General features: G+C 32.2%; 1 protein-coding gene across 6 annotated transcripts in view; it reads left to right on the plus strand.

Annotated features, from left to right (window-relative positions):
- The window catches only part of SPAG16 (sperm associated antigen 16), a 1,132,889-nt gene that overhangs the window by 38,468 nt on the left and 1,073,907 nt on the right, over positions 1-20,514 (plus strand). For 4 of the 6 annotated variants that reach the window (XM_079132512.1, XM_079132513.1, XM_079132514.1 and 1 more), the window contains exons 6-8: positions 6,430-6,537; positions 13,763-13,880; positions 19,240-19,309. In XM_079132512.1, coding sequence (XP_078988638.1) covers positions 6,430-6,537; positions 13,763-13,880; positions 19,240-19,309 — 296 coding nt within the window. Of the gene's footprint in view, positions 1-6,429; positions 6,538-13,762; positions 13,881-15,396; positions 15,478-19,239; positions 19,310-20,514 lie in introns of those variants that run through there. The other 2 variants (XM_079132516.1, XM_079132517.1) reach the window with 2 other exon arrangements.

The following is a 20,514-nucleotide window of genomic DNA, read 5'->3' on the forward strand; positions in this document are numbered from 1 at the left end:
ACCCCGGTCCAGAGTTCCATCTCTCCAAGTTTATACATGGTCTTCTCCTTCAGTCTCTTCAGTGACCAACAGGCATATGGAAAAAAAAAATGTTCCATGTCACTAATCATCAAGGAAATGTGCATTGAAACCAAATGAGAAACCACCTCATATTTCTTAAGATGGCTATTGTCAAAAAACTCCCCAAATAAAAATGTTGGTGATGATACAGAAGAATTAGAAACTAGCACACTGTTGATGGGGATGCAAACAAATTGTGGTAGTCACCAATGGAAAATAGTATGGAAAATTCTCAAAAAAGTAAAAATAGAACTACCTACATATGATCCAACAATACCACTTATAGGTATTTATCCAAGAGAATGGCTATCAGTATCCAAAGAGAGATTTTTTCACCCCCAAAATCACTCTTCACAACAGCAAAGATGTGAAAATAATCCAAATGTCCATTGACACATAAATGGGTAAAAAAAAAAAAAAAAAAACAAAAACATGGTCTAATCATGCAATGGAATATTATTCATCCTTTAAAAAGAAGAAAATTCTGTAATATGTGACAGTATAGATGAACTTTGAGGACTAAGTTCTATGAACTAGTCAGAAAAATCCTGCATGATTCCACTTATATGAGGTACCTAAAATAGTCAAATTCATAGAAACATAAAATGGAATGGTGGTTGCTAGGGCCTGGGGATAGTGGGGAAAGTGTTCTAATCAATGGTCATAAAGTTTCAGTCAGCAAAATGAATAAGCTCTGCCTATCTGCTATATATCATGCCAGAAGTATTTTTCACTTGAAAATTTTGTTAAAAGGGCAGATCTCATATTATGATCTTATCACATACAAAAAGAAAGTAAGCTACATAGAATAATGACCTTCATGGGCCTATCAGGGAACTTTAACACATCTTTGCCTTTCTTATTTCATTTCTACTCCCACCAATTCCCTACCCTATACCAAGTTATTATTGCTTTTTTAAAAAATAGTTTTAAAAATCATTTAAGTACTTTAAAATGTGGAAATATTAGCTTTATAACTTTGACAAGCACTTTAAATTCCCATACATTAAAAATATAGAATATTCAGAATATATAATTTCTATCCAGAAATTTCCCTTGTGTTTCTTCATTATCATTTTCTGACCTAAAAGTCACTGATATTTTCTATGTTGAATCAATTTTGCATGTTTGAGAACTTCAACAATGGAATCACAGAATGTTCTTTTCTGTATTTGGCATCTTATAGTCAGCATGAAGTTTGTACAGTTTATAACTTTTGTGCATCAGTAATTTGTTCCTTTTTATTACTGAGTAGTATTCTGCTGTATAATATATACCATGTTTTTTTCTATCATTTTTCCATTGGGATGTATTTAATGGTTAATATGAATAAGTCTTCTATGAACATTTACATACAAATCTTTCATGAGGATGTGTTTTCATTTCTTTTGTATAAAAACTTAGAATTTCTGAATCAATTTGTGGATGTTGAACCTCATAAGAAACTGCTAGTCCCTTTTCCAAAAAGTTAGGCCATCTTTTTTAGTAGTAATATATGAGAATTCCAGTTACTCCATAGTCACCAACATGGGAGTTTTGTTAGTATTTATTTTTTAGGATAACAGGTCCTATTGAACAATTTTTTTGTGTGCTTGTTGACCATTTGTATGCTTTGCTTTTGACGTGTTTAAGACTTTTGCTAATTTTTTTATTGGATTGATTTTCTTACCACTTAATTATAAGGATTCTTTTTATCTTCCATACACAAGTCCTTTGTCAGAAAATTGTGAATATTTTCTCTCAGGTCATGGTTTGCTTTTTCACTTTCTAAATACCTCCTTTTGATGGACAGATATTTTAAATTTTGATGAAATTTAATGTATCTATTTTACTGTATTGCTATTGATATCTTGTCTAATATATCCTTGCTTACTCTTAGGTTACAGAAATATTCTTGTACGTTTTCTTCTAAAACCTTTAAGGATTTAGAATTTTATTTCAGTTCACAATTTTTGTATACAGTGTGAGGTAAAAAAATTTCTTCTGGCACTTTTGTTGAAAATCAGTTGACACTATAAAGTCTGCAACTGTTTCTAGATTCTGTTTTCCATTCATCTATTTGCTTATTCTTATTATTATACCAATACCATACTCTTGAATCTTGTAGTTTTAATTGAGTCTTAAAAGTCAGTCAGCCTTAGTCTTCCACCTTTGTTCTTTTTCAAGTTGGTTTGGCTCTTCCAGTTTCTTTATATTTTCATAAAAAATTCAGAATCACTTTACCAGTTTTCATAGAAAGACCTTGGTGTGATTAGAATTGAGATTGAGTTGAATATATAACTTAATTTGGGAATTCTGTGTGTTAGGTGTGTTTGTGTCTGTGTATACGTATATTTTGAGAGGGGAAGGATCAATATCTTCCCAAGTTTTAGTGTTCCATTTACATGGCATATCTATTCATTTATTTAAGTTATCTTTAATGTCGTGTATTTATAAAAGAATTTGAAATTTATGCCTTTTACATTCAATTATTTAATGTCTATTTTTTGTTGTTGAATCGTGAGCTACATGTAATAAAGACTGGGTCTGTGTTCATTATATCCCCAGGGCCTATCACTATAGCTGGCGCATAGTAGGTAGAGTGACTATGTGCTGATAGCATTTAGCTCTGTAGTTAAGCTTTTAATAAATTTAGAGTAGTTAATTGATGATTTTTGCTGATTTCATAACATTTTTATGAAGTAGGCATCATTTTCTTTTCATGACAGAAATTTAAGCAACATTCTTTCAAGCTAAGTCTTGCCCCATTGAAAGTATTGTCTGTCTTTTTTGGGCTTTTACATTAAGAACACGTAATATCGACCAGAAAGAGTCTATAGAGAACCCTGAAGATTTGGCAAGAAATAATAGTGACTGAGATTGCTAACTGGAAAACGGAAAAATAGGACTTTAAAAATAATGAAATATTATGATTACCTTCTCCTAGAAAATATAGGCATGAAAAAATTGAAATTAAATGGCAATTAACATTGAGAAAAAATTAGGTTATTTACTTGACCCTGATTTCACTAACAAAATTGACTTTTATACGAGGTCAAAGAATGCACAGCTTTTGTGAAGATCCATTTAATTTAATGACTTCCAGAAACAAATACTGTGAAAATAAAGATAATAATGTAGCCCATAAAATTTCATGCTTTAGTGTTTAGGTAATTGCTTGTTAAATTAAGGTATTTTTTTCTGGACATGGTTATACCCCTTTATTTTTTGGTTAAGATTATAATAAGAGATTTCCTGTAATCTGGTTGAGTTCTATTTGGCTGTTCAACATTTATTCCCAATATTAATTTTAGTGGGTTAAATTAATTCATTTATGGCCAATTGAAGATATGAAATATTTTGATATTTGTATAGTTATTGTTTTAAGAAATTACTACTTTGGCTCAAGATTGCACATTAGTAAAATATGGCAAAGATGAACTACTTTGTTGTAATAAGAAAAATTTTTAATTTATTTAACCAAATGATAACAGAATAAATTCTTTATTAAATGATCATTCCAAAAGAATTACTTTAAATTATTCAGTTAATACAATGATTTCATCAGAATATTCTCTTAAAAATCTTAAAAAAGCATTCTACTTAATCATATTCATATCATGTTGAAAAAAGGAGATTCATAGTAAAATAAGAATATGTATACCTTAATATTATTTCCTTGAATATTAGACTTTGATATGCTGGTTTCCTGAAATAGGGAGGTTAAATAGTCATTATACCATCTTATTAAGACAAGGCATAACTGAATTATATTCTTTATGAAATATAAATTTAAGTAGAATGTTTCACTGAATAGCTTCATTATATTGGAAACAATCTCAATGTTTGCTTCTGTGATAATGAAAGTTTTTCTTTAAACACAGAGATGTTTTCTTATCTACTAATGTGAGGAAATACTATACAGTTTAAAATATTAGTCGCTTATGTGAATATTTACAACAATCCTTTAGCACAACTTTTATTTTCCCTTTATTAAGTAGATGGGTAGCAGGAAGGTCATAATAGGAGAAGCATCACCATGAAATGAATTTAAATTGTTTTACAGAGTAGACTTCATTTGTGCAGACAGAAAGCAAGTCCCTGAAAACCAATTTAATGGTCAGAAAAACTTTAAGGTCTAATACTTCAATCAATTCCTATGCTTTCTTTCCTGGGATGAACACAAATAGGTTTCTAAATGTGTATTAAAAAAGTGAGTTGATGCAATGCACATTTGTGGCTCTGGTTAAGAAATTTGGAGCATTATTTTTTTCAAGTATTTTTTAACCTATTGTGGGTTTACATTTTGGATAAGATAAATGAAATGTGTATTTACGTAATTCATCAAGCTATTGAAAAGATTTTAGTGGACTTCAAATAGATGTTCATAAATATTTAATTTAATTTATAAAAAGATAGTGTTACTAATAGTCACACATCCTGATATTTTCAGTTCATTGGAGTAAATTTAACTACTTATTGCCATACCCACTATTATAGGAATAATTGACTATCTTTTCTACTATACTAAATAGTAGTGGTAATATGATGATGATGATGTGATGATGATTATGATGATTATGATGGTAACATTTATTGAATATTTAGTATGTGCAAGACAGTAAGCCATTTTGCTGAATTATTTAATTGAATATACTTTCAGGCCCATTATACAGCCATTTTGTAAATACTAAACATAAGTTACATAACTTCCCAAGGTCACATTGCAATGAAGAATTTTCAATATTGTGTATGAAATTATTATAATGAATTACTCTAGTGAAGCAACTGGACCTTTTAGCTGATTGTTTATGGAGGCATAATGTTAGATTTTAACAACTGTTCTAAAACAAATATGGTATCCTTTTTGAGATAAACTCTCATTCACCATAGCACTGTAGAGCTAAATTGTTTTCATATGCCTATAAGGATATTCTTTAGAACTCTTAAAATATGGGCTTGAGATCAGTATTTAAGATCTCATACAATGCAGACTTTTTTTTTTTTTTTAACAGATTCATTGTTCTTTTTTGAAAACAATTTATTCTTTAAACATTTCCCTAGGAAATACCAACCATTTCTTTTTTCCATTCCCTCTTCCTACAGTTTCCTCCTCTTTGTTTACTGCTCCCTTGTTCATGGAGGTGTCGGGGAGTATCTTTCTGGCTTGGCACATCTTCACTTTTAGGGAGGCCTTATGTGTGCCTGAGCCTTGGGGATTAGCACTTCTTCAGCACTCCTGCCCCTTCTTGCTTCCTCAGTGTTGCAGCCAAAGTCTGTCTTGGTGGTAGTTTCATACCTTGCTTTAGGAGTAGGAGACCTCTACTTGGTATGGGCTAATACATGTTTTGACCTTTCTTCAGGGGCCTACGTGTTTTGTGCCTTTCCCCAGCACCCACTGATTATTGTCTGCATGCCATCACCACATAAAGAAGCTCTCTTTAGTCTCCTGCCCCCTGTCTTTCTCCAGAACTCTCAGTGTATATAAATTGAGTTTAAATTCCCTACTTCAAATTGCCCTAATCCTCAGTTGATATACTCAGTACTTTAAACTTTCATCTGATTTCTGGTATCCTTTCTCCTCTGCTTGACCATATTCATATCTTTACTTGCAGTGGCTCACTTGTATTTGGATTTCATGTTACTTGGTTGCTTTGTCACTTTGGCTCTCTAATAAGTTCAGAGAAAATTTTTAATAAGCCCACTAATTATTTCTAATAATGTGATCAACTGGTATGTATTTCTCATGCAGATTAACTACAAATTAGCAGAAAAAAATTTTGATTTTTCAGAATTTATATGCTTTCTTTGCAAAACTAATCTAGTATATTCTCTTAATCCTCTGTGCTAGGAAGTTCAAAATTAAATGCAATGGAGTTTTTTCTTTTATTCATTTCTTTTTAGTTGTAGATGGACATGATACCTTTATTTTATTTATTTATTTTTATGTGGTGCTGATGATTGAACCCAGTACCTCACACTTGTTAGGCAAGTGCTCTTCCACTGAGCTACAACCCCAGCCCCCCATAATTATTTTTATTTTGTTTTATTTGTATTTCAAATTTGTACACCACATAAATTCTCTTTCAAAAGTAGGTGGATTATGGTTTGAAAGTATCTGGCAGCATACTTTTAATTTTAATTTAGTTAAATGCAAATGAGTCATATTTTTGAAACTTTAAGTTTTGTCCTTTCATCCTCTATCCCCTTTCATATTATTACCCCCATACAAAATATGTTGGATATGATCCTTCAGTGAGAAGTATTATAGTGGACTTTATGTTTCAATTATCTCTTGAATTGCTCAAGGCTGAGTTTGAACTGAAGACTTAATAGTTTTTTGGAAAGGAAGTAGCAATGATTTTTAAACTTATTATTAATTTTTTTCAGCAAGGCTAGAGAAGATCTGTTGAAAACTCAGAAAGAACGTGATTTTCATCGAATGCATCACAAGAGAATAGTCCAAGAAAAAAATAAATTAATTAATGACCTCAAAGGGTAAGCTGCTCATATTTGTTGGTATATTTATTAAAATCATTTAATTAGTGTTAAGTAATTTGACTATGGCAGAAGCTTTTAGGTGAAGTTATTCATTTAATATGTGTGGAGCATTTAGTGTATGCCATACACTATATGTTTGAAACGCAAAAATATCTGTATTCTGCAGTACGATCACCAGCTAAGTCTTTATATTTAAAATATATCATATTTGTTAAACATCCAAGTATGTTTAAAGGGAATTCTATTATAATTAATTTCACTGAAAATTTATCAATTTAGATTATACTTTTGTTCATATTTTATTTTTTCAGGTGTATGAAAAAATCCATATTACCTTGTGATACAGCCATACTTGTTATATAACTGATGACCTTTATTTCTTCTAATTTAATCATTAGGAATAATGTTTCCATTTTATCATCTGGATGAATCACTACTGTGCTTTTTCTAAGCATCTAGAACAAAACTTCAGTGATGCTGTGAGAGTCACATAAGAAAATGAATCATCAAATTAGTCACTCATCAGTGATAACCTGGCTAAATTAGAGTTTTATTTTTTTTTGTCATATTTTACCTAAATATCTCAATTGTATATCTGTATTACCTTTGATTATAAATCATTAAAATTGAACTTATTTTTTTCTGTAAATTGTTTGGATAATTTGATAATCACTTTTACAGTATTTTCCATTTAACCTGAATCTTTAAAAAATTTTCAGTTATGCATGGCAATAGAGTCAATTTTGACATATTTTTGCAAACATGGAATGTATCTTATTCTAATTAGGATCCTAGTCTTATGAATGTACATGATGTGGAGATACACTGTGGTGTATTCATATACATAGATAGGAAAGTTATATCAGGTTCATTCCACTGTCTTTCCTATTCCTGCCCCACTTTCCCTTCATCCTCCTTTGTCTAATTCACTAAACTTCTATTCTCCCCCCAACCCCTTATTGTGTGAATGTCAGAAAGAACATTTAACCTTTGGTTTTTGGGGATTGGCTTATTTCATTTAGAATGATAATCTCCAGATCCATCCATTTACTGGCAGATGTCATAGTCATTTTTCTTTATGGCTGAGTAATATTCCATTGTATAGATATACTACATTTTCTTTATCCCTTCATCTGTAGAAGGGTATCTAGGTTGGTTCCATAGTTCAACTATTGAGAATTGATTTGCTGTTAACATTGATGTGGGTGTGTCACTGCAGTATGCTGATTTTTTAACTCTTTTTGGCAAATATCTTTTTGAGAAGTGGTATAACCAATTCAAGTGGTGGTTCTATTCCAAGTTTTTTGAGGAATCTCCATACTGCTTTCCAGAGTGGTTTCACCAATTTGCAGCCCTACTAGCAATATATGAGTGTACCCGTTTCCCCACATCCTCACCCACATGTATTGGTGCTTGTATTCTTGATAATTGCCATTCTGACTGGAGTGAGGTAATACCAGACCTTAGATCCTTAGATAATACTACAGAGTCATAGTAAAAACAAAAACAAAAACAAAAACAGCATGGTATTAGAACCAAAATAAACCTAAAGACTAATGTAACAGAATAGAAGACACAGAGATAAACCCACATAAGTACAGTTATCTCATATTAGACAAAGGTGCCAAAACATACACTGGAAAAAGATAGCCTTTTCAACAAAAAGGGCTGAGAAAACTGGAAATCCATATGTAACAGAATGAAATTTAACCCCTATCTCTCAACCTGTGCAAAACTCAAAATGGATCAAAGACCTAGGCATTAGACCAGAAACTCTGCATCTACTATAAGAAAAATATAGGCCCAGCACTCCAACATGTTGAATAAGAACTGATTTCTTCAACAAGGCTCCTAAAGTTTAAGAAGTAAGATAAAAAATCAGTAAATGGGATGGTATCAAACTAAAAATCTTCACAGCAAAGGAAATAATTAAGAGTGTGAGGAGAGAGCCTACAGAACTGAGAAAATCTTTGCTATCCACACACCAGATAAGGCATTTATTTCCAGAATATACAAAGAACTCAAAGCCTAACATCAAAAAACCCCCAAACATGTTGTATGACAGCAGTGTTTTGTGCTGCTAATTCTTTGAAACAGAGGTTAGTCAAGCCAACTTTCATGAATGAGTTCGATGCCTGTTTGAGTCAGCCTTTGCATTGCCATGATTAAAAGACCTGGCAAGAACAACTTAGAGTAGGATAAGTTACTTTGGCCCAGGTTTTAGAGGTTTAGTCTGTGGTTGACCAATTCTATGGCTCTGGTCCTGAGGAGAATCAGAAGATCATGGCAGAAGGGTGTGGTGGAGGAAAGCAACACAGAACATGACAATCAGGAATCAGAGAGAACTCTGCTCACCAGGCACTAAATAAAAACCCCAAAGGCACACTCCAGTGACCTACTTCTGGTCACACCCTATTTGCCAATTGTTGCTGCCACGTTAATCCATGTCAGTGAATTAATCCATTGATTCGGTTAAACCTCTCATAACCTAATCATTTCACCTCTGAATATTCTTACATTGTCTCACTTGTGAACTTTGCGGGGACAACTTATATGTAGGCAAAAACAATGCCAGAGTTAAATAAGGGAAGATTTTGTCTTCAGTATTTCCCCCCAAATATTGTTTCACTGCTCATAAATTATAGCACACATGTGTTTTTTTTGTGTATAATTTTGTACCCGAATATGTGTTTATCAATATATACTGTTGATATATATACAGTATATATATGTCAATATATACGGTTGATATACACTATATCTGTATATGTATATAGTGTTTAACAAAGCACATATGTGCCATAAAGACAAATGGAGAATGGAATTATATGTACTATATAAAATTTTATTTTTGTTGCTCTCTTTTATGAGTATTATTGATTTAGCACACATTAAATGTGTAGATAATATAACTACTTCAGTATTTAAGTTGTATTAGTATCACAGAGTATGATTTGAAAAGCAATGAGTTTTGTAAATAATTTAATGAAAATATATATTGAACAAAATGAAGGCTACCATTTTAATATTTGAATAGAAAAAATAAAATTATTTTGGGGAACTTCTTACATTGGGTCATATCAGAATAATTAGTATAGAACTAATGCTCCATCTGGTCCTGGAGTATAAAACTAGACAAAATATAGGATTCAGTTGTTTTTAAGATATTAGAAAATCAGCAAAACAGTACTTGTGCTAAGAAAAGGAAAACATATGAACTGAGCAGTGTGATCATCCCAGTTTCTTCCTGAAGGTATTTTGTAGACCATAGTGTGAGAAGACATAACACAAGCAGAACACAGTGATTATTACTGAGCGGAGGAAGCAGAGATCATAGTTCAGGATGGCAGAGGGAGCTGGAATTTGCAGAACAGTATACACAAATGGAAAGGTGTGCATGAAAAGGAACTTAGGAAATATCTGTTTTGGCTCTCCTTAGTTTTTGGCCCAAACACTAACTTGTAGAAATGCAGGTCGAAAGAATCTGAAACCAGGCAAATAGCAGCTCCAGGAAAGCTGTGAACAAAGTAAGGATTTCAGAGGCTGTGTAGTGCTGGAAGATGCAGTAGATGAAGGAGTTCTGACCAGTTATAACAGATCCTTAATGAATATTTCGAACATTCAATAAGACCTGTAATAAGCCATGCCATAGGAATAGGATTACACCAGTCCTAGAAAGGGCCATATTTTATACTTGCCCTAAGAAAATCTTGAAAGGAAGTCCCAAAAGGCTGAAGCTGATGTATATGCAAATTAACTGTCTACCAGAAAAACTATTTAAAAGATGACAAAATTCAAACAAGTATGTATATGTGCAGTATAGAGTAAATAAATAGATAAATATATATGTACATTCCAATTTACATCTGTTCAGAAATATAGAAGCAGAAAATCATGTTACTCTAAACAGGAGGAATTAGTAACAGAACCAGAGAGGACATAAATAATAAAAGTATCAGACAAGGACTTCAAAACAGCTCTTATGACATGCTTTGGGTTTTAAAGAAAATGAATATAATGTGTAAACAGATGGGAAATTTCAGCTGTGAAATAAAACTATAAATGAAGAACCAAGTGGAAATTCTAGAACTGAGGAGTGTAATAATACTAACTATGAACAATTAATTAACAATTTGACAGATTGGACATTGTCAACAAAATGATGAGTGAACATGAAGATAGGAAAATAGGAAATAATGAAACTGAAGCATAAGGAGAAAAAGCTAAATAGAAATTGTCAGAGCTTCAGAAAGAAGACATTGAAAAAATAATCTATGGGACATTATCAAGTTGTCTACCATGTTTATATTTGGAATCATAGAAGAGGAGTTGGCCTTTCCAGTTCTACTGCTAGCTTACTCCAATTGTCAAGAATATTAGTTCAAATTATTCACTCAGGAACATTAAAATTGACCACTGCTTTGGTATTTGGATTAAATAAGGTAACTGTGAGTCAGCCTTTAACCAGGACTCCACTTTTTCTCTGGTCTCTGTAGACTCCCATTCAAATAGAGGGATTATAATGTTCATTTTACGTTTCTGGATTTCAACAGAAACTTCTTAAAATATCTCCTGTGGGTATAATCACTCAAGTAAATAGCCATAGACAAGTTTGCAGAAGAACCAAGGCAGTTTTAACAGCTGAAAATATCTGGAGTGCTAACGGAGTCCACTCAGGCATTTTACTTTGATGAGTTTTGGCAACCACTTCTTGAAGTTTCTAAGGTCTTTTCTAGCAGTTAATTAATCTCATCCACTGGAGTTCTTTCTGTGGTGTTGTCAGTTTTCTAAAGGAAATGCTTCAAGGTAAATTAATTATTGTTTGTCTAATCTTATATTCTAACTGTTTTTATCAAGTACCTCCAAAATCCAATCTAAGTATTCTGGTTCCTATCAGTGTATGCTGACTAATTCTGTAGCATTTTAGATGTGTAGTCTCTATCTTCCTTTATCACACCATTAGCTTGGCATTCAGGAGGGAAGGTAGGGGTACTTCCAGGGGTGTATCTGTTAACTGTGGGGAAGAGGCCTCTGTATCATCTTGCACTGCAACTGAAGCATTCAGTTGTTCCAGGAAAGTGGAGTAAGGGGTGGGGACACTTCCATGAAGGAAAAGGGTCTAGAGAGCCAACATACTCAGGGAATCCTGAGAATTAGGGAAGAAATGGGGATATTTTAGATTAAGTGGGTCCATTCATTGGGAAGACATATTAAATATTCATGACTCTAATATAGGAGCTTCAAAATACATGGAGCAAAATCTGATACAATTGTAAGAAAAAATAGTTCTACATTTATAATTGGAGATCTTAATACTCTTAATAATTATTAGAAAATGTAGACAAATTCTCTAAGTTTATAGACTAGAACCATCAATCAATTAAACATAATTAACATTTCTTGAATTCTGTTTTTGAACTTTTAAGGTGTACATGGACTGTTTACCAAAATATATCATATATTGAGCTATAAATGAAGTTTCTTTAAATTTCAAAGGATTGAATCATGCAAAGAATATTTTCTGACAAAAAACAAATTAAATTAGAAACTAACAACAAAATGATATCTGGAAGTTTCCCAAATATTTGGAAATTAATTAATAAATGCCAAGAAATCCATGAATCCAGGAAGGAAATTAGAAAATAATTTGAACTTCAAATAACCAATGAGTCAAATAAGGAAATTGGAAAATGTTGTGAACTAAATGATCAAAAATGCAATAGTTCAAAATTTGTAGATATAGCTAAATAGCTTAAAACTGATACCTTTAAATGCTTGTATTAAAAAGGTTTATCAGCTACATTATTTGCTATTATGTTTGCTATTTTATTTTATTTCAACATCTAATTGTTTGTGCCTAACTTAAATGCAATTTTATTGTATATTTATCTTGTATCCTGCAATCATAGTAAACTAATTCATTCTTGAAGCATAAAAAGAAAGATTTATAATTAATTATATAATCTTTTTATGTCTTAAAGCTTTTACAAAAAAGCAAATTACATAGAAAAAAAGAAATGAAGTAAAAAATAATGGCTAAAATTAATAAAGTAACAAATGGAAAAACTAAGAAAAAACCAACAAAGTAAAATATTGGTTATTTGAAAGTATAGTAAAATTGATAAACCCCAGATGGACTGATTATTACCAAATTGTTGGCAAAGAGTAGCCAGGACTGACTGTCACATATTCCTATTGGAAATACAAATTACAGCACAGCAATTCAACTCCTAGGTATTTGTCTTAATAATTATTTAATTTTAGGTATTTATTTAAAAGAAATGAAGATCTGTGATCAAAAGCATCTGGCATGTCTTGTATAAAAATGTTCATAGCAGCATTATTTATAATAGCCTAACCTCAGATTTTCAGTATCAGAATATTGGAGAAACACATTATGGAATATAATACAAGGGAGTACTTCTCACAATAAAAAGGAATGAAGTATAGGTACTGATATATAAGAAAACAAGAAATAATCTAAAAGACATTATGCTGAGTGAAAGAAGCATTTCCAAAGAGAACATATTCTATGATACCAAATATATAAAGTCCAGAATTTTCTGGGATATTACAGATGTGGCCTACATGAGTAGATCTCAAAACTCTTCAGACTATAACAATTAAGATCTGTACATTTTACTTCATGTAAAGTATACTTCAATTACAAATAAAAATATTTTGAAGTTGTTTTCAAGTAAAACAGATTTTAATGTTTTCTTTATCAGGAGGTCAGTGGTATTACATGAAATATCAAAATACTTTTATATTTAATATCTTTCCTTTCAATACTATTCTTTATTTTGGTGTGAATGACACTTTCTGTTTAATCATCCATTTTTGTGGCTCTAGTTTTGTGAAAATTGTTTCTGAATTGATTAAAGGAACTGCAGTTTCTTAAATTCCAAAGAATTGCAGCAAAGAATTGCATGAGTATATACTTGAATATAGCAAAAGGTGCTAAGAGGAAATAGAAAACTGACTAGTCAAGGCAAATGTGATCCACCCACCATACCTTACTCCTCACTCCTAGGTTGCATTGAAATGGCATGCTAAATAATATTTTCTGTGCTTATTGGCTCTACTGTGTTAACCTTTATTTGGTTAGTCATTTTTATTCCTCCTTCAAAAAATAAAAGAAAAACAGGTTCAGATGTTAAATGGGAATCATTGATTTAACTTTTTACCCTTTAAGATGCAACTGGCCTTTTATTTTTTATAGGTTGAAATTACACTATGCATCCTATGAACCAACTATAAGGGTGTTACATGAGAAGCACCATGCTTTACTGAAGGAGAAAATGCTGACCTCCTTGGAAAGAGACAGAGCTATTGGGCAGGTAAACAGACAATTGAAGCTACTTTGAAAAAGGTTTTAATCATTATTTTAATCATTTTTTTAACACAAGTAGAAATACTGCTTTTGTTTCTGAGATAAATTTAAAAATTTCTCCAATTTTTATGTAAAAATTAATTTGGAAATATTAAAAAGTATCCTATCCATTTTAAAACCTATAATGATTATTACTAAATTAAATATTGCTTAATTACAACAGGTCTGTAGTAGATTGTTAAGTAAAGTTAGAAGAAAGTACTTAGCCATTGTGGCTAGACCAATGGGTTTAAATGCCACCTTTGACAACTATAAACATTGATCTCAGGCAAGTGACGTGAACACTTAGGGCTTAGATTTCTTATATATAACATATAGTCACAAAGATCCGTCAAATTTGATGTGAAACATATATGAAAACAAATTAAAAAATTCCTGAAATTTCCCCCCAGATGAATATTTGACACTCCTAATTCCTGATTTAATTTGTTGTCATTTTTGCCTGATGAATGATATCCTTTATTATTCTTCCTGCAGAGTTTTTATGCAGGCTTAGGCCTAGGGAAGTGGTGAGAAACATTTGGCATAGCAAAAGAAAACAAAATATTTATAAACCACATATTTCTATTTATATATGTATGTAAAGTTTTCTACAGAATGTAAAACTGCAACTGTGCTTAACCTTTTTTTTTTTTATTATCTGGAATTTTTGTTTTCACCCAGACTCAGAAATTTTAAAAGCTTGTATGATAGTAATACAATTCCTCTAATAATTTTATTATAAGGAGATGTTTTAATCAAGTTTATTTTGCCTTTTAAATGGAATCTTTAGTTACTAAAATGTAAAACATCATTTGTTTCAGTGCCTTTCTGCTTTAATTTTGTCTTTGAATGTTTAGATTGCATGATAAGTAACATTGATTTCAGTGAGTTTTATAATTATTTAAATTTTATGGCATTATATTTAAACCCTCAGAGTTTAATCTCCTTGCTCCTTTTCATCTAACCTGTGGCAAGTACCTACACCACCATCAGGTTGTTTATTTCTACTTCTGTATCCTGTCCAGCATTGAATCTGCCATTTATCTGCTCTGGTTTTAGGGTTATTTCTTCTGTGGAAATGTCCTGATTTCCCTGTCTCTAAAATGAGCGTGATTCCTGAAGTTAGATTGAACACCATATTGAGAGCGTATAACAATTTCTGGGTTTTAGATCATTCCTCACTAGTTTAGTAAAAAGAGTTAAGGATTAGGAGTAACGAGTTTGAATCTCCATTGTGTGGTAAAGTGAGAACCTTCAGGTCATTTACGTATAGTTTTTTTTTCTCTCACATATTAACCAGGGATAAATTATTTGCCTTATGATTGATATATGCCTAAAGTGAAAACATGTTTAAAAAGTTAGACTCACCCTGTGAGTCTAGGTTGAATTTTATTATATTGCTGTTTAGATGTACAAAGAACTGTAATTTTGTTAGCTGCAACTGTTTCTATTTTGTCCTTGAACTCTCTACTCCTGCTGAAGGCAAAGGAATAGATAACTTGCCTGCTGAAGACTGTCTAGATCTTTCTGGGTTAAAACAGCCTCTTTGGGTTTAACACCAGGTGTGTACATAGTATAGTAACTGGTTGGGTGGCTTAGAGATAATTATCAGTGCTAATTGTCTTCCTTCAGATGGCATCCTCTTCTCATTCTCCCTGTTATAAAAGGGCACCTGTGAATCATTATGGCATGGACTATACATGCAATTCTTTATCTTTACTTTCCAATGTAATGGGACTATTTGATCATATTCCTGGTGTTGAGGTGCATGGTTGTCAGTGGTTTGAGTGTAAACCCTTGTTAAATGCATGGTCTCTGTGACAACATCTGTGAACTTCTTAACATCTGTAATCTCATTGTCCTGACTCTAGTCCTTTTTTTCTGGTCCAGTGTTTCAAATGTTAACATTTCTGTTTACCTCACAGAAGATGCAGTCTTCTGATTTTCCTATAATGCAGATATAAGCAATCTGGAAAGCAGTTAAGGTCTGTCTACATCTACACATCATTTTCAGTCAATTTTCACACTCTACCCAGAGAGCACTATTTTTCTAGCACAGTGCAAAATATGAAGGACTTTTTATGTGACTGTCATTATCTCTACACCATTCCCTGAGAAACAAGGAGCAAGTGTACTCTTTATTTGGAGTACCCCTAAACTATGTGGTTTTATTTGTACTTTGTTCTTAGTAGTCCCACTTGTATTTTTAACTTGAGAGGGAAACCAGCATTCTCATGTCTGACCTCTTGTTCAGGCATAGACTCCCCCTTTATACTTCTTGGTTCTATTGGAGGGGATGACTCTTCTGTCTTCTTCTACATTGCAGGCAACCCTACATCCTCATTTATTTCAGCCAGTCCTCACTTACACCTGTTTTCACAGGATAATTTTTAATGGCTTCCACTTCATCCTAAAAAAAAAAAAAATCCTAATTTGGAAAATACTTACTAATGGAAAAATTCTAAAGAGCTTATTTCTTGATATCTAAAATGGAACAGTTTGGATTTAGAAATAGCATTCCTCTCAACCACATCTGCTGTTCAGGATAGTAGATTCACTACAATTTGAGAAAGTCAGATTTAAATAGGAGATCCTATTGCTGCCACTGTAGACTTCAGTATGAATATTACTGGCCCTGGACATTCAGTACTCTTTTAGAATTGTCTTATAGATGTGAATGGAAATTGGCCATAGCAGTCAACCTTCTCAGGTTAAGTTCTGAACTGTTTGTGATTCCTCATATCACTACATGTTGTTCAAAATCCAAAATGAGTACAAATGATTGATGGTGCCTAAGGGCTATCTCCTTGGCACTAGTGGGAGATTCATTAATGTCTGTATGCTAGTTAAGGAAAGGCTGTGTAAGCAAATGATACGTATAGAAAAAAGTGGAAGACTTGTAATTTACGAAACTCAAGTTGCTAATTGGCGAAAATGACTGTCAGATCTCTCTTTACACCATTCTGATCCTAGGATCAATTAGTTCATTCTCCAGATTAGGGCAGAGAATATAATTTTTGTCCATTTCTCCTTGTGTGTCCTGGAAGAACAAGCCAAGGATACCACTTAATAAACTGAACCTATCTAGATACCTCTCATACAAAGAACAATTTATTACCAACCAATTTTTTTTCTGTAGGAACATACTTATTAGGTAAATCCTGGGTGTACAGCCATAGATTGGTCTTTAAACTGAAATCTATAGTGTATCATTAGGTCACAGAATGAATTTATTAAAAATATTTGGAAAATGAAAAGAAAAAGGAAAGAAAAAAACCTTAAGAAAACAATGGAATATGTCAGGAGACAAAGGAACTGTGGTAAATAGAGCTAGGTAGATCTCCATTCAAATTTGATTTGGATGTTAAGACTAATAATGCCATCCACATAGCAAGGAAGTGAAAAGTTTTATTACTTTCATAATTGAGGTGTCTCAGAGAGCAGCACATGCCCCTAAGCATTTCTGAAATGTATGAGTGAGAGCAGGTAAAGGAGCTTCACTTATGGTTTTTATTATGGTTGGGGTTTAGGGCAGGGTGAGTATTCTCATGTGGACGGAAGGGCTTGCATAGTTTGAATCTCCTACCAGTGCCAAGGAAATAACACCCAGGTGTTCTTATAGCTTGCCCTGATGTGGGACATGAGGGGAAGAAAATGGAGTGAGAGTCTTCTTTTTTAGGAACCTTAAGATGTTCCCAGTATTGAAACTTGTCACAGTTTAAGCCACAAGATAAATAATGTAGCTTTGGATTATTACTCAAAGCATAAAATTATTCCAATTCTATAATGGTATAAATAAATTATTGAGTAAATAAATGGGAGGAGAATAGACAAATCTCCCATTAAAAAGAGTACCACATAATGTATGTAGATAATTCTTCCCTCAAAGAGGTGGAACTGGGCAATTCAGCTACGAATATTGAGTGCACTTCATGACTTGCTTTCAAAAGTACCATGGATATAAGAGGAAAAGTAACTTTAGAGTAGTGAAACCTGGTGAACTACCTTAGCTGTGTGATCAAGGTTAACATCAGTTTTGAGTCATGTTGGTGGTGTATACCTGTGATATGTTGTACTTCTACTGGCATTTTAGCCCTGTTGTCTTCTTTGCCAGATCCCATAACTATAGCTTAACCATGGGGTAAACATCAGACTGCCCCAAATTTAAGGCCATTGGGTAGTATACTACCTAACTTGTGCTTGTAAATGTTCAAGGACATTAAAATCAGGGAAGGTCTAAAGAACAACCCTGGTGCAGAGGAGGCTAGGAAGATGTAATGAGTAAATGTAAGGTAGTATTATGGATGGGATCCTAGAACATAAAAAGGTTATTATAGAAAAATAAACAAAATCCAAGCAAAAATGAACTCTAGTACACAATAATATGTTAATATTATTGGTTCATTACTTGTGATAAATGTACGATCTTAATGCATATTAACAGAGGAAATAGGCTGTGGGCATACAGGAACTTTCAGTGCTATTTTAGCTACTATTCTGAAAATCCTATGCTATTTAAATAATATTTTATTTTTAAAATTTATAATCCATCCCAGCTCTCAGAATAGATATTAATATGTTAACCTTTTTTTTAATTGCAGGCATTTCATTAGCACTAATCTACTGGTTATAATTTATCTGCTATTTTTTATTAATAAAGAAATATTGCTTTTCAGTGATAGCAGAAAAATGTGTATCTGTGTATAATTAAACAGATGGTATTTTGTGTTTGCATAATCATATATGATGAAGGATGAGATAGCTTTTTAAGACTGAATTTTAAATTTAAGTCTATTGTTCAGGCAAATGGTATGCCACCCAGCTAACAAATGTTCTTAATTATAAGACATGTTTAATAAAACAGGGAGTATCTGTGGGTGGAAACGAACTAAGAGGTTTAGGTGTAAAAACAGGCTCTTCATATTCTACTTTTCAAATAATGCTTAACCTCACAGTTTATAGATATAAAGATAAGTTATCATGAAGAAATACAAACAGAGGACAAATCTCTGTCAAAGTAGGGAGCTGAATTATTATCAAAGTGTGTAATGAATATTCTTGATTCAGGAAACAATGTTGTAAAATAAATGTTTCAGATTCTTATATAATAATTAGTAATTGCCTGTGGAATTCAATATTAACTAAAAATTATTTTCTTTTTGTTAAAGTTCATGCTTGATATTTAATTTTATAGGCGTTAATTCAAGAGAGATTAATATTTTTGATATTTTGCAATCTTTTTAAAGCATTTTATTTTACTTAACCATTTAAAAGCCACTGAGCACATAATCCTACATATTTGACTTTTTTTTTTTTCTTTTTAGATTTCTGGACTTCAGTCAACACTGAAGAACATAAATATGGGAAATAATTTTCATATTCCTGAAATTAAAGGTAAAAGTAAAATGTTTATCATCTCTAGCTTAATATTGGTTGGATAATTTCTCAATCTTATCAGAGATCAACATTCTAGAGATATTTAAAAGTGAGTAAGTGGGGAGATAATTATTTCACAAGCAAAATTTTAATTAAACAGTTAAGGAAATATGGACATATGTACAGATTTATTTTCGAGATCTATGTGAGTCAATCATCATGGAAGGACTTCTGGTGTGATCATGATGGAGTACCTGGTACCAGAGTTGCTTTGTCTTCATAAATAACTCTAAAATTAAGCTATGTAGATGAGGCAACTGTTAGCATTTGAAAAATAGACATCACAAGTTGCAGAAGAGCAGAATGACAAAAGGAAAATTTACAAGGTCTACCATCAACCATGACTTCATGCTTGAGGAAATTTCTAAGCCAAGCTTCTTGGAAATGGATGTCAAAAAGAAAACGAGAGTCCTGATGATCTGAAAAGGCAGATAACAGTTCATAACTTTGAAGCAACTAGAATCTGTAGGAAAGGGCACTGGAGAAGAGGGAGCTAGAAGAGAGTAGCCTCGTAACTGCAAGTATAGCTTTTAGTTGGCTACATGTACATAACAAGAATACTTGAGACTTAATAGAGGAATAAAAATCTGTAGGACTAAGAAGAGACTAGAAATTCTGTAGGCCGGGCAGTGATGATAGACCTTTCAAGTCTAAGGATCCTTGCTTGGGGAGAACTTTGGCACATGTTGTTACAACACATTAATATTCAGCATCCCATAGCCACCCTATAAAAGCAGAAACAAAGCTTACGCAGGATTCTTAGGAGAGACAGAGTTTGGAGTTTGAGTTTTGCCAAATAAGAAGACCTGGGTACCTTAGGACTTTACATAAATCTACCCAAATAAAGGACAAAGTTAAGCCCAGAATTTCACAGCAATCAAACAAAAACAGAACTGCCTTCTAGAACAAAAAATCTTGGGAACTCAGTTCCTAAAATCACTAAAATTGTAAAAGAGAATATAAATAAGTAGGCTTTAAGATTGAAGAACTTTGCATATTAGGTTGATGGTTATAATCACTGATCCCTAATGATTTGTTTATTCTTTTCTAATAGTTTATAATTTTATATGTTTATTCTTGACATATCCATTAAAATATACTGGTGGTTTTCAGATAGATCCTATATGATATTGGCTCCTGGTATTTAATGTAATTCATAAAAG

The sequence above is a fragment of the Sciurus vulgaris genome (genome assembly GCF_902686455.1).
Source record: "Sciurus vulgaris genome assembly, chromosome: 3".
Lineage (NCBI taxonomy): Eukaryota > Metazoa > Chordata > Mammalia > Rodentia > Sciuridae > Sciurus > Sciurus vulgaris.